The sequence below is a fragment of the Rhineura floridana genome, chromosome 5 (genome assembly GCF_030035675.1).
Source record: "Rhineura floridana isolate rRhiFlo1 chromosome 5, rRhiFlo1.hap2, whole genome shotgun sequence".
Lineage (NCBI taxonomy): Eukaryota > Metazoa > Chordata > Lepidosauria > Squamata > Rhineuridae > Rhineura > Rhineura floridana.
The window spans coordinates 94131539-94147202 of NC_084484.1; the positions used below are offsets into that span (position 1 = coordinate 94131539).

A 15664-nucleotide genomic window follows, 5' to 3' on the forward strand; every position below is an offset into this window, starting at 1 on the left:
TCTATACACCAAAGGATCAGAGTGTATAGACAGATCCTACACATACTGGCCTGTACACACGTACACCTCTATGAACATGCAATTGCCCTGTGCATGATGTGGGAAGTAGTGTCATGCTGAGTGAGCACATGCTAATCTCCTCACCAAATGTCCCCATGAATGACTGCATAGGGTATTTATGTGCACATGCCAGGGTCTTTGTGGAGAAAACAGGTTGCCAGCTAGACAGATGTACAACGTGTTTGTTTTAGAAGAAAATTGAGTGCATTGCCCTTGCAAAAGTTTGCCTGCTCCTTTAGATGCCAAATTTCTGTATCATATTGACTATCTCCTAATCAAATGAAAGTTGCATTGATTGTAACAAAGAACTATGGGACTTTTTCCACTGACAGTTTGATAACATGCATTATCCTCTTTTCTTACCTTTTCAGTGGAATAACTCCATAAGCCAACTGTGTGGGAAACATTGGCATCAATCTGAGACCAATCACAGCAACCTTCTATTCTCTGCAAAACCTCCAAGCAGCTCAAGAAGACCCAACAGTCCAAAGCACCAGGTGGAACAGAGACCTTAAGATCAAAACATCAAAGACACTGTTCAGACTTGACATTGATTCTAACAAAACATAATTGGGCCAAAAAATGTCTCAATTAGTACTAACAGCTTTTAAGGTTTGCATGCAACACAAAGGTAGTTCTTGAGGACGATTATCATCTCCTGCCAGACACCTCAAATTTCCACACAACTAGCCAATCACTTTCCTAAGAATGCTGAAGTGATAGCTACCTTAAGAAACCCTTTAAGCTCAGGGGTGGGAAGACTTCAGGTTTCCAACATCTACTTTTTTTTTCCTTACTAGAAACCTAAGATCCACCAAAACAGGCAGGTGCAATGTAGAGTCAGGAGGAAACAAAGAATTATGAGCACATGCTCAATCTAGGTCAGGAATTTGTTTTAATACCAGAACTAAGTTCATAGTCACATCACACAAAAATCCACTCTTGGTTCCCACCCTCACCAGCTATTTTCATCTCAGCAGCTTAACTTCTAAATTTTTAAATACCTTTTTGTTGTATCTATTGTTACATAAATGGCAGAAACTGTGCTGATCTACTGCAAATCACCCAGATATCTACCAGTAGATCCCAATCTATATTTTGCCCATCCCATTTTAGGTCACCTCTATAATCCAGAGCAAAATAAACAGCTAGGAAGGAAGCTTAAGCATTAACCACTTGTTTGATTAAACTACACAGACTTACTTCAAGGAGCTTTAGCTCTTGCACACAGTTGTGGAGAAGTTCTAGTGCTCGCTGAGATACCTCCCACGGCCTCTGGAGAAAAATGAGCAATGTGCATTGGCGAGAAAAGAGGTAACTGCGTAGGTCTAACAGAGTGGCTTCCTGATTCTGAATAAGTTCTCTTTTCTCCATGTCTATTGGTTTACGAAGAACCAGCCCATTCCAGCTTCGCACTGGCTGACAGAAAAAAGTCAGCCAATTTGCCCCATCTATGTAAACAAACACAGTTAAAAGTAACTACATCTGGCACATTAAAAGAACATAACTTGAAGTACATACATATATGTTAAAACTTTCTACTGGATTCATCTTTTATTAAGGGGCAATTATACAATCAAGTGGATTGCTTCTAGCCGTTGGATTACTATAATTGAATTTTGTGAAACAAAAGTAATTGAATTTGCTCAAGGAGATGCTCAGTTACACTTTCTGATTTAATTACTTACCACCAGCACCAAAGTTGACAACATACTGGGAGAACAGGGCATCCAGCTCATCATACTGCACAAGGGCATCCTCAAATTGCTGCAGCATTTCAAAGACAAAGGCCAATTCTTCCTTTTAATATACAGAGAAAGAAAAGTATGTTAACATTTATGCAGTCAGATTTATGGTGCAAGGATATTAAGCAAAATTGTATCAATAACAGGTGTACTTGGTCTTTCCCCCAAAATAAATGCAAACTATTCTTAGGAAATCAAGGACTAATTTTTCAGAAAAGTCTTCACTTTTGAAAACAATTCTAGTGGGACAATATGGGCATTTGTTTGCATCTTTAGCTCCCTTTCCTATCAACTGTGTGCAAGACAACTCAGTTGACTCATGTGAGCAAATTAAGCACTGAAACAAAAGCCTTTTCTCATTATTTTAGCTCCACACAGTTTTAAGAAAAAAACTGACATTTTAATACAGAAATACTGTTTAATGCAAGTAGCACAGCAAATTAACTTTTAATATAAGTTTTTAAAGGTTTTATTTTTCCACACTCTGCTTTACTATACCTGGACCATAAAATATTCACAAAAACTCCATCCTGGCTCTGTCCTCTTCTCCCTCAAAGTTCTCATGTCATCCTCAAATTTGCCTAGGTTTTTGGTAAAAGACATGAGAAGAAGTGTCCTGAGTTTTGTCAAGAAGGCATTCCAGGACTCCTGAGAGCGGGAAGAGTCTTTCAAAGGGTCAGACAGCACTACACATCTGTAAAGAGATGAATGAATATTTTAGTTGAGAATGGACAAATCAAAAGGGAGATTGGACTCACTAGGAGGTTCCCTTCTTTTCTACAAACAGTAGAGCAGGCAAAGGGTTTAGCTAGTTAGTTATATTTATATACCACTACACAGCCTGAGGACTCCCAAAATGATCTAAAATAAAATGCAAAATACCTAAGAAATTCAATAAAACAATACATATGTACAAAACTGAAAGTATGTTCCTTCTAAGTGAAAAGGCAGGGGCCAATAAACTTGGCATCCCATTCGAAGGGGAGAAGCTCCCAATTTCAAGACATGGCTTCAGCACTATAGGTTTTTATAGGCAAAAACCTAATACAAAAGATTACTTACAATGGGGTGCTGTTAGGTTAACAACCCCAAAAAGAAAATAAAAACACACTCAGAAGGGGATGGGTCAAAAGGGATTCCTTAGATATCCCTAACTAATATATGGAGGGGAGGCATGTAAACATGACCCACCCTCCTTCCCAACACATCCTGAAATACTAGCAAGGTAGGCAGGACCATCATCCTGTTTATTTTAGAGTATGGAGCATTTTTTGAAAACCACTTAAGAGGTTTTTTACAATCAAGTGGTATATAAATTCTGTTAAATAAATGAATAATGTTATCCAACTTTCCATTAAGCCAATAAGCGAGCAGGCAGCTAAGGGATATCCAAAATGAGTTCCTAAGGAGGCAACTTTAGCAATGAACAGTGTGGGTATGAGCTGCTTTGGTGCATCATTCTTTCCTTCCTGACTGCAAGAGTGTGAGGGGAAAGGGAGGACTGAGAAAATCATGAAACCTCTGAAGCCTGGCCTTAGTTAAGCAGAAGCAAAGCGCTGGTAATATTAATATTAACAATCTCTCTTTGGTTTGCATAAGGATGTTAGTGCAAAAATAAATGCTGCTGCCAGCAACAAAAGCTGGCTATGATCCCAAACCACAGCTCAGGAGAGACAAAGACCTTGGCTTCCCCCTAAAAAGCAAAGCCCTCTGGATGGGACTTCCCTTGCTGGCCCAGTCTTCTCCTAGAGGAGGAGTTAAAACTTTGCTATTTGCTCTGTTGCTGACTGAACAAGAATGCTTATTTTCATTTGGAAAACTTTGTGAGAGTGGTCAAACTGGAAGAAAGCCAACAGACTATTTTTGTTTCAAAAGTTCTGAAATATTATGCTTTACTAGCTTTTTTTTTTTTTGCAACACTCATGCAGTACAAAAAATTGTGGTTTCTTACCAATGAATGATTTCTAAGCATGGGCTTCGTTTTTGTAACCAATGACTGACAACCTAAGAAACTAGATGATTTATCTGGAAATAACACTTGCTATTTTCACAAGTTAAATGTATGTTTTATCCAACTGGTACTTGCTCTGAGTTTTAAAGATACGACAGGTGTACATTTACATAAATAAATGTGAAAGTAAATTGCCTCCCACCCTATGTTCACCGATTCCCCACTTCCTCTTGCCCCAAATCCCAGATGTCCTTCCAGGAGAGGCTTTCAAGGGGCACAGAGACTGCAGTAGGGTAGGGAACTCCTTAGTTTAGGCATCCATGCAAAAGCACAGCACTGCATACCATCCAATATGGAGTCCTTTCAACTAAAATGGTATGTCCAGTTTTTTAAGAAGCCTCTGTATTTACATTCACACAACAGCTTTACAGCACAGAAATTTACAGCATTGAAATTTCTGTTTCAACAGCTACAAAAAAAGTACTAATTCAAAGACTATTTCACATGCATTAAAATCATTCTTAAAAGAAGCAAACATGAATTTTAAAACAAGGATGGGGAATCTGTGGCCCTCCCAACATTGTTGGGCTACAATTCCCATCATCCTTGACTATTGGCCATGCTGGCTGGAGCTAATGAGAGTTGGAGTCCGAGACTATCTGAAGGGCCACAGGTTCCTCATTCCCGATTAAAGTTCTATCAGTTGGCTTGCAGTCTGCTGTTCTTCAGAATAGTGGGCTGAAAACAAGGTATAATTTTGCCTCTCATAACTCACTAGGAAGCAATGCTCTGTTGATAAATACTAGATATTATTTAGAAGAGACTCAGAGAAATAACAAACTCTTCCGAAGAGTTACCACATAGACAATTTAAATCATGTTTGACAGTTGCAAATACCACAGTTATCTAGGACCTCGTAAATTATCTTTGTCAACAAACCTGTAACATGCTGACAAGCACTAGACCTCTATGATGCTGGCAACATACAGCATGTAATAACAGCTGGAAGTTTAAATACATAAAAATGTTAAGATCCAAGCTGTTAACTTCAGAGGACTGCTTTGTCATTCATTCCTTACACAGAATGAAGACACATCCCCTTAAGCTCTTGAAGCACGCTATCCAATTACAGCCATAACAATATTCGTTTGCCTTCAAATGGTTAAGAACGTTCATCAAATATTTAAGAAGATCTTCTAATAGTCTTCTCTCTCCCATCTATTTCTCTCTAACCGTCATTAGACACAATCATCTTGTCAATCAGAAGATTGCATTCTAGTGGAGGCATCTTCAAGATTCAGATGTTATCAATGTAGCAGCAAGACAGGCAGATTAATTCTCACAAGGATAGAAGCACACTAATCCAAAATGGTTAATCTAAAATCCAGTGTTTACATCTTCCCCAGTTAGACTATGGTTTTACAAGGTATTTATAAAAATGTCAGAATCTTGAATTTTAAGTACTTAGAGAAGCTTTGGACATGGAGAACAGCAGTGTAAGTCCATCATATTTCATCTTCCTCCACATATATCCCCATCCAGAAGCGTACCAGCTTCCAAAAGAGGAGGGAAAGTGAACAATGCATTCAGACAAAAGATGGAACCACATGGCAATGCCATCTCCACAGCTACTTAAAGCATTTAACATTATTCAACAACTCTTATAATTTTAGAAAGCTAAATCTCTGAACTAATTGCTCCTGTGTGCATAGACAGAGGAACAATTTCCGTAACTTCAAAAACATGACCAAACAATGTCAGAACCAATCCCATAACTTATCTAATGGTAGCAATAGATCAAAATCAGAAGCTTCTCTTCCTCATTACTTTTTGAGGTAACAAGGGTCAACCTCACATACCTAATATCTTAGATATGTTGGAGATTCCAACTCTCACCAACCACAGATAGCACACCCAATGGTCAGGGATGATGGGAGTTACAGTCCAGCAACATCTGGAGGGTCTCAGATTCCCCACCCTTTTCTCAAATGAAAGACCACCAGGACCATCAAAAGTCACTATGCTTTTGAAGACAACAATGGTTTGTCCGGCAACAAGTACAATCAATTACATTTCGCAGTACTGGAATAACTTACCTGTCACTCTGTTTGTTACAGAAGTCATTTCTTATTTTATCTACTATAGATGTTCGGGGAAGGATATTAGTTTTGTTTTTTTTCTTGGCATCACACTCTACCACTACAATTAACCAATCCATAGAGCTGTGAACTTTCAGAACATTCTGCCACTTGGTGAGGTCATCTTTTACTGTAGCTTTGTATACTTCTGTGTCCTAAGGATACAAAAGATGAAACACAAGATCAGCTTTTCTAAAACAAGCATTAAATGCTTTCCTATAACACAAGGAGCAAAAAAATAGTTTTGAAACGATTAAATTGAGTTAGTGAAGAAACTAATTATTTTCACTACAGATCTTGTTTAAAAGATTTGTCAGCAATTTACTTTTAGCAGCCTATTCCACATGCACTTGTAATGCTTCTTTTGCTAACTAGATGAGACATAATTTTTGTTGTCACGAAGATTCCCTTGTCCCTGGCTTTAATGTCTTCCTCCACAATGTGAGTATGACAGAAGGCAAAGCTAACTGAAAATGATCTGTTGATTAATGTTTTAAAACACACATCATTACTTACACAGCATTCTGTCCAGTATATGTGGAGAAAGGGAAATGTCAGAAGAGCTTTGTTCCCTTCTTTAGGTAGTAGCTCTTCTTTAAATTGTACAAAATTAGATTCCAGATGAATCATCTTAGGAGCACGTCCGTAAGACCTGAATAGTATTTAGAACACCAAAATTAATTGTTATAGCAAAACTAAAGAAATAGAAGGCATGTAGGAGAAATATATTGATAAAGGTAAGATGACAGGAATACTCAGTTCAGAAATCTAAATGTAGTAACACAATGCATTTATATAATTTATATAAACTTGTTTTCTCTTATAAAAAATATATCTAAATTGGCAGTAATGTTTAATGGAAGATATTCCACAGTCAGAATATGTGAATGTCTCACTTCTAGTGATTTCTATTTACATTCTTCTATTGTTTTAACACACAATCTATTCTTAAGACGTTATGCTTGCAACTTCCAAAGACTTTTAGCCAGAATTTACTTCAGTTCTACATATCCATTTTAAGTGCAACAAGACAAAACAAAGGAGTAAGAGCAACAATTCACTTTGTGCTACTTCATAGCTCTGAAAACTTGCAATGTCTATTCATGCTTAGCTTCTAAACTCATGTCAACTCTTTTAAAGAGTTTGCTCGAGTACATCATTATGCTGATTCCTCACTTGATGAACCTGATAAAGAAAAGCAATACTACCTTCTCCATTCCATGGGCTCTCTTGGGAGTTGCTGAGAAAGTGTGGGATACAGAGAACTGAAGAGATTCTGATCACCAGCACCTGAGGCACAAAATTTTTAAAAATATTCTTGTCAGAAGCATTAAAAAACCTTAAGTTCCAATTAAGGAACATTTTTGATGATCCGTCATAACCATTGACAAGTGCTGTTTTGGTCACGTATATAAAGACAATATAAACACATTATATAAATAAGTAAAAGACATGGCAGGAAACCTCCTCACCAGTATGCTTTCATTCTTCCTCACTTAATCACAAGGAGCAATCAAATGCACAAGACTAATACTACCTCCTAATGCTCCTTAGCTCAACTGCCATCACAACTGAGTTACCACATAGAGTGCGTGCTAAACAAGATAGGTGTTGTTGCTAAGGATATTCAGTATACCAGAAGCATGTTTTCATGGAGTATCTCTCATCCAGAACTGCCATCTCCTGACCTTAGACCAAACTCCCAACCATTAATTACAGATAAAAAGTGAAACTCTTCAAGTACTCTTCAAGTACTTGAAAGGTTGTCAAACAGAGGAGGCCCAGGATCTCTTCTCAATCATTCCAGAGTGCAGGACACAGAATAATGGGCTCAAGTTACAGGAAACCAGATTTCAACTGAACAGTAAGAAAAACTTCCTTACTGTTAGAGAAGTATGACAATGGAACCAATTACCTAAGGAAATGGCGGGCTCTCCAATACGGGAGGCATTCAAGAGGCAGCTGAACAGCCACCTGTCAGGTATGCTTTAAGTTGGATTTCTGCATTGAGCGGGGCTTGGACTTGATGGCCTTATAGACCCCTTCCAACTCTGCTATTCTATGATTCTTTCTTATTGTTGAAGGGGTAATTTTCGCAAACTTAGGGTATATGTCAGCTATTTTGCATAAATCCATACAGTGCCTTTCTCTCAAATGATCAGCACATAGTATAAAGACAGTGTGGCAGCTACTGCAAATTTCCTTCATAAGCTCTTTCTTGAGCTGATATGTCTTTGTTGGAGCATCAGCTGGTGGGATCCATTCTTGCCTTTGCTCCAGCTTATGCACAGACAGTGATGGATGCCTATCATGCAACCAATGAGAAGGAGTATTGCTAAAGCAGGGAGAGATAAGCTGTCACAAGCATAGAGATGTGAAGGCCCGGAAAAAAACTGGAAAATTTCAGGAAAAAAATCTGTTTTTTTCCGAAGCCATTTTTGGGGTTCTTTTTGAAAAATTTGAAAAAAAGGATTATGGAATATTTTGTTTTAGCATGATGAATAAATTGTTTCATTGAATCTTGTCTCCCCCCCCGTTTTCTGAGTTCTTTTTATGGTAATGGATGCTTTACGTCTGCTTGACTCTATGGAGGACTAGCGGAGACATAATTTTCTTTGTTATTAATGTTGATGGTTTCTTCTGTTGTTTTTTTAAATTGTTTTTTGCCTGCTCCTCATAAACTGGCAAAACAAAAGAGATTCCTTACAGTGCAGGTGTTCCTTACAGTTCAGGATCTTGTAGATCCATCTGTTACAAAAAAAAATAGAAATTTTAAAAAATAAATTCAATTTGTAATTGTTTGAATAAAATGTACTTTTAATATACCAAATGTGATAATTTTATGCCAAACCAACTTGTACATAATTACATTTCATGTTCCTGAAGTAACAAAGTGACTTTCATTCTGTTAAAAGTGCTAATATTGCAATTTTTTCAATTTTTCTGAAAATTTCATTTTTTTCTGGAAAAAAGGAAAAAGAACAGTTTTTTTCCATGGCTTCAAAACTTCAGGAAATTTTACATCTCTACACAAGTATAGCCCTATTAGTGCAAGAACACAGGACCACACAACAACACCCTGCATCCAAGTGTTGCAACGTGAAGGGTTCTAGTCACTCAACTCCATTCCCTCATTCCTCAAAGTTCCCATTCCCCACCAACAGTCAAGTCTACATTCTGTGCTCACTGTTCTAAAGTCTTTCTGTTCTCCCTCTCCCTTTTTTTGGAGGGGGGGAAGCTCACTTGTGTCCAATCCCAGCTCCATTAAACTTTCTCCACTAACAGCTCTGACTTCCATCCCCAGGGGCATTTAAAAATACCTTCTCAAGGTGAGGAGAGGTCACTTGCTGACTCAGACAAGTGTTCTTCCTAGTAAGTTATCTATATCTATCATCTAATGTCTTTGTTCACCTGTCCCAGCCATTCCATTTTATCTCCCTCTCCCACCAGGTTGTCAGGGGCCCCCATCATATAACTGAGTTACTATGGAGCTATTTGGAGGCTCTCTAACCCCTGATGGTTTTTTTCCCTGCAGAATTTTTGTACATGTGTGTATCTCTGAATTATTTCAAGTCTGTCTGTAATTCTCTCCTGCATGTTGATGGTGTGGTTTTGTCTACACAAGCCCAAGCATGGGAATACTCAGTATTAGTACACAGATGAAATGTTAGAATTATCATTTGATAACTAACACTTAATTGGCTGCACTAAATATTTTCTCAATCCTACCATGCCTGTCATTTTAGAACACATTAGGTTTTAGCACAGGAGAAAATTATTATGGGTTTGAGCTCTAATGGCACAATATTAATGTTTTATTATTAAAAAGACTTGGCCAAAGTAATGGTAGAAAATGACCAGCTTTGTGATTTTTCAGATTTTCCTTCCAAGTAAGTTTTCAGAGTACTTAAAACTGTAATAGCTTTAGTAACTTTGATTCAAAGGAAACATACTGAATAGGAAAATTGTTTCTCATTCCACATCATCTAAACTCATTTTCCATCAGACTATAGGTACACTGAAAATAAAAGGCATGTGCAATAATCATCTCACTATTTCTTCACGTAAAATAATCTATCAAGAGCAGCAAGATTCAGCTTACCGCAGCCTTTGCCAACGTGTTAGCTGTTCTCCTAATCTGTGTATTTCAGATTCTATGTCAAAAAAATATTCATGTTCTGCCAGAATATTCTGCCTTGGTGATCCCTCTGACTTATAAAAGCCCTAGGACTCACTGTCCTGCTGGAAACAATCAAGAATGCTGGGGTGGTTCTGCTACTGCACCAGGACTTTTAAATCTATTTTCACTTTTATTCATTTACTCTCCGCTACTTGGGTTTTTGTGCTGCACCATTATTTTATTGTTTTCTTTATTCTTATTAAATTTTAATCTGTTTAATTCCCCAAAGTAAACTACTCTAAGTATTCTGTTATAAATGTGCCTATAAATAGTTAACAATAACAAAGTCAGCAAAACAGTTGCAGTAGTGCTCCATAGCCTTTCACAGGTAGGAAAGGGAAGTAGTAAACATGGAGGAAAGCACAGGATGATTGCAGATAAATGAAAGAGCAAATAGGATTTCAAAGTTATTTGCAAGCCTGGCAGACCACAGAGCACAGAGCCATTGAGCACAGAGTCTCATTAATACTATGTAAAGATTAGCAAAAAGTTATGATCTTCCTCTCATACTGGATTGTCCACAAATAGATGTCTGAGTGATCAGCAGGATGTTTTAAGCAAGGCTGCAACAAAGCAGGAAAAGCAGGCAGTTTTCAGAGAAAAACTGCAGCAATATCATCTACATCTGGGTTTGCAAAGTATCTCCTGCGTGAAACAAACATCTAAAATTGTGCATACAGAATAACCTGCATAATTTATTCTATCTGCAATATATTAGCCATAACTAAGGCAGCAGAGGCCAAGAAAGTGCCAGGGACTGGGACACTACAACTACCTGCCTTAAGGAAACATATTGTAGAAACAAATTTATGCTAAATTCCAATGTGGTAGTAAAGGGCACCATGATTATATTTAAAAGCTTAAGCAAGATCAGGAAACATCATACTGCATGTTCAACAACTACTCCTACATTTTCTACTAAAAGTCCCATGACAAATACAGAAGATAAACATTGACACTTTGACAACGTATCTACCACTGCAGTAAAGTTCTGCAGTGGTCTCCTTTTATCTTTTCATTTAAAATAATTCCGATATCATCATGTAATAAGACACCATCTCAAATTTTCACATTATGTACAATTTCCATTTTGGACTTTGAAGGAAGTGAACCTGAAGTTCCAAAGCTATTCTGAACATATTATCACATTTGCACTTCTATTCTTGCCAGTGATTTGTAGATAATAGATGAAACTGTACACTGAAGATTTTAAAATTATATTCTAACAATTTCTGTGGGAGTCCTTACAACTGTCTTGTTTAAAAGAAAGTATCAAGCCATTAAACACATCTGTCATATGCATGGCAGACTTCTGCACAAGTAATAAACTGCTGCATGGTTTTGAATGAGTCCTCCTGAATTGGGTCTGGAAGTCACTAAGTAAAGCTTAAGGTCTTATGTAATCAAACCAGTCCCATTTTTATTTATTTGAACATTATATATAACACTTGATTTGTTGCCTCTGAAGTGCTGTACAAGAAACTCAAATAAAAATAAAAATGAGTTAAATTTGTGAAATCAGAATGCTTGCTACAGTAAAAAAAGTCTTCAATAGGAGCCAGAGGTTCAACAGGGAAGGAATCTCTCTTTTACTGGGAGCTCAATAAAATTAGGCCCACAATACTAAATGCACAGTTCCTGGTGGGTACAAGCCATTCATCCAAGCCAAGGGGGACTACTAACAGTGGCTCCCCCAAAGACCTCAATGATTGAACAAGGATATAAAAGATCAAGTAGTCCCCGAGATATCCTTTTGTTATGAAGCTAAAAGGCGCTAGTATGTAACCTATCACTGTAGTACATGTAGTTGAGTGGTCAGCCAAAGACAGTGGTTCTCAAACTTTTTGCAATGGCAGAATCCTTCACTTTAAGCAAAACTTTGGCAGAATCCCTGTGGTAATATTTTTTAAATGATTTTTTAAAAAGGAGAGAATGAGTTAATTACTGAGAGCGCAAGCAAGAGAGAGTCAGCCAGAGTGGCAACTTTGAGACGTCTGAGGGGGGGGGAATTGCTGTGACCCTTTGTTTTTGTCTGTCATTCTTAAGGCTTAGGCTACTATCAGAGAGTTCTTATCTCTTCATCAGCACTAAAGGATCAGCATATTTAATCCTTACCACGAGCCTGTAGCTCAATGGAAGGTGTCAAGAGGGAGAAGAGGAGTAGAGAGCAGTAGAGAGAAAAATCATTATAATATTCAGAAAGTTTAGTAACAGCAACACTCACGAAAATACCTGGCCCACATGGCTGCCCTGTACTCACCAGTGCCACCATGTAAATAACACCACCCAAGAAGAAATAATGGCTATAGTAAGCTTATCCAAAAAGTGTCATAAATTATTAGAGCTAATTCAGACACTTGTTCAACCACTTTTTTTAAAAAAACAAAACCAAAACCCATCTCATACAAATTCCTACTAACATTCAGAACAGCAAAAATATTCACATAGGCAAGATCCAATTGGCTTTTTTTAAAAAAGTGGGAAAATATTTGTGTTTCAAGCTTTATACTCAGTATATATTAAGATGGAATGTAGCACATCAACAGAAGTCAATCCAACTTCATCGCTGCAGTAGGATACATATCCAGATAGGGATTTTGCCAAAGGAGATTACATCTAGATACCAGTCAGGCTATTTTCTATAAAGTGCTGTTTACATTACTACCTATATTACTTCTCTAATGGGAAATGACTATTTGATACTATTCTTGACACTTTTCCCAAACTCAAGTATTCCTTTTGTAAGCAAAAAGTTAGATGAAGAGAAGTGAGCTGGAGAGAGGGAAAAAATGAGCAAGTGAATGGGCTTTTAAGACTTAAAATGGCAAAGACCAGGGTGTGTAATATCAGCAATTTGTAACATATGCATGCATATGTATATTTATCAATTAATAAAATTATGTGTATGTAGCATTATCCATGTACATGGCACTTTAAAAGAGTGGACAGCAAATCCTTGTTCCATGGGGCTTATAACAAAGGGAGGCAATAGTGCAGCTATACTGGTGTACCCATGGATATAATAATATCAGTAATGGGAAAATAATTTGTTGTAATGTGAGAAAGACAGATTAAAAGACTAAATAAATTCATGTAAGATAGATCTATTATTAGCTATTAGCCATGATGGTTAAATGGAACTTCTGGATTCAGAGGCAGTATACCATTGAACAACAGTTGCTGAGGTGCAACAGTAGGAGAAAGCTGTTAAGGTCAAGCTCTACCTGAAGGCTCCTGAGAGGTGTCTGGTTTATCACTATCAGTGATGCGGGGCAGAACATTTTTAAGTGCTTCATTTTTCCATATTATTTAGCTTTTTTTTTTTACTAATTACAAGTAAACATGCTAAATTAGATCCCTCTCAAGGGCAGGGTTTTTCAGCCCAAGGACATTCCCTTCTGCGGGCCACATGTCAGTGGTGGGCAGGGCCAGAAGCAAAAAGTGAGCACAGCAATGAATGTTAAAAGTTTACTTTTATATAGTAGGCTTATGTTTACACACTCACACATCCCTCTCTATTCTTCAAGCAAGCAAGAAGCATTAGCAGAATTCAAGAACACATTCTAATCAGTCAAAAACACTCAAGCGGTTGCAATACAGGCCTAGTGCAGAGTGTGACCTGGAGAGGAGGAGTGTGTCAAGAGCCAGAAAGAGAGGCCTGCAGGATTGTGTTCAGCTCCCTGGCCTGAGGTTCCCCATCCTTGCTCTTTGGCATCAGAAAACTGGGTTACCATGCAAATGCCTAATGCCAGGAGAGCCTTGCACAAGAAACCTCCCACCCACCCCCATGCCAAGTTCGACTGAGGGGTGCTGCTGTATGCTCCACTCTCTGACCAGAAGAACATTTCATGGTACGGCCAACCAGGGCTGTGGAGTCGGAAGCAATTCTGGGTGGAGTCGGAGTCAGTAGAAATGTACCGACTCCAGCTTCAAAATAAAAACTTTCATAGGAATTTAAGAAGGTTTTCTTGTTCAGAAATTTTAATCAAATAAATATATTTTATGTTCTATCAATCTAGCCTGATGATTCACGTGGTGGTAATGAAATGCCTTGTGCTACCATTTTACTACAGTAAATTGGTTATTACTAGTTAATATACATTTGCCATTTATGAAGGAGTCGGAGTCGGACAGTAGAAAAATAGAGGAGTCGGAGTCGAAGGTTTGGCGTACTGACTCCACAGCCCGGCAGCCAACTTTCTGTTCTCGGTCAGCGGGAGCATGGAGCATATAGGTTAAGGGATGTACCAAAATAATGACCTCAGGTAGGAGGAAAGCCTAGGCCATCACCCTCTGTAGCACTTACCTGGCAAAAGCTGCTTCGGCTGAGATATACTCGTCCACCTTGCAGTGTTTGGTGAATATGGAAAAGTGAGCCCAGGTCGCTGCCCTGCAGATTTCCTCTAGGACAGTGTTTCCCAACTAGTGGGCCACCGGATGTTGTTGGACCACAATTCCCATCTTTCCTAACCATTGGCAATGCTGGCTGAGGCTGATGAGAGTTGTGGTCCAACAACATCTGGTGGCCCACTAGTTGGGAAAGGATGCTCTAGGAGGACACTTGTGGACACTTGTGGAGTGCTGCTGTGGCTGCTGCTCCCCCAACTGACTGGGCAGTGATGTCCAGGGCAGGAGGTCTAGCCCCAGTAGGCCCTAATGATGCATTTCCTGACCTACCTGCTGATGTGGATTGCGAAACATTGCACCCCTGCATGAAGGAGACAAAGAAGGATTCTACTCAAAAAGAAAAAAACTCTTAACAAGGGGGAAAAGTTCTTTCCACCTGTACTCCATCTGGACATACAGGAGTTAGGAGTTGGCAGAGTCAAAAACTGGAAGTTGAAGGAAGGTTACACAGAATCATAGAGTTGGAAGGGGCCTTGTAGGCCATCGAGTCCAACCCCCTGCTCACAGCAGGAAATCCACAGCTAAAGCATCTCCCGCAGATAGCTGTCCAGCCTCTGCTTGAAGACATCCAGTGAAGGGGATCCCACCACCTCCCTAGGCAGTCGGTTCCACTGCCGAAATGCCCTTACTGTCAAGAAGTTCCTTCTAATGTCCAATCTGAATTTACGCTCCTGCAACTTAAAACCATCAGACCTAGTCCTACCCTCTGGGGCAGCAGAGAACAAATCTGTACCCTCCTCTATGTGACAGCCCTTCAGGTACTTAAAGAGTGCAATCATGTCACCCCTCAGCCTTCTCTTCACCAGACTGAACATGCCAAGTTTCTTCAACCTTTCCTCGTAAGACTTGTTCTCCATACTGGCTATCATCCTCGTCGCCCTCTTCTGAACCCGCTCCAACTTGTCTATATCTTTCTTAAAATGAGGTGCCCAGAACTGAACGCAGTATTCCAGATGAGGCCTGACTAATGCAGAATATAGTGGGACTATTACTTCCCTCGACCTGGAAACTATAGCTCTGTTTATGGAGCCCAAAACCGTGTTTGCCTTTTTTGCTGCAGCATCACACTGCTGGGTCATGTTCAACTTGCGATCCACTACAATTCCAAGGTCCTTCTCACACGCACTACTGCTAAGCCGGGTATTTCTCATCCCGTACCCATGCATTTTGTTTTTGTGGCCTA

The 15664-nt window shown here is 38.9% G+C and overlaps 1 protein-coding gene across 3 annotated transcripts in view; it reads right to left on the bottom strand.

The window, feature by feature from the left end:
• TRAPPC10 (trafficking protein particle complex subunit 10) overlaps window positions 1–15664 on the bottom strand; it is an 83069-nt gene that overhangs the window by 48856 nt on the left and 18549 nt on the right. For all 3 annotated transcript variants that reach the window (XM_061627518.1, XM_061627521.1, XM_061627517.1), the window contains exons 2-8: window positions 7103–7184; window positions 6411–6546; window positions 5853–6049; window positions 2304–2499; window positions 1749–1860; window positions 1264–1511; window positions 424–570 (exon numbers count right to left, since the gene is read on the bottom strand). In XM_061627518.1, coding sequence (XP_061483502.1) covers window positions 424–570; window positions 1264–1511; window positions 1749–1860; window positions 2304–2499; window positions 5853–6049; window positions 6411–6546; window positions 7103–7184 — 1118 coding nt within the window. The remainder of the gene's footprint in view (window positions 1–423; window positions 571–1263; window positions 1512–1748; window positions 1861–2303; window positions 2500–5852; window positions 6050–6410; window positions 6547–7102; window positions 7185–15664) is intronic.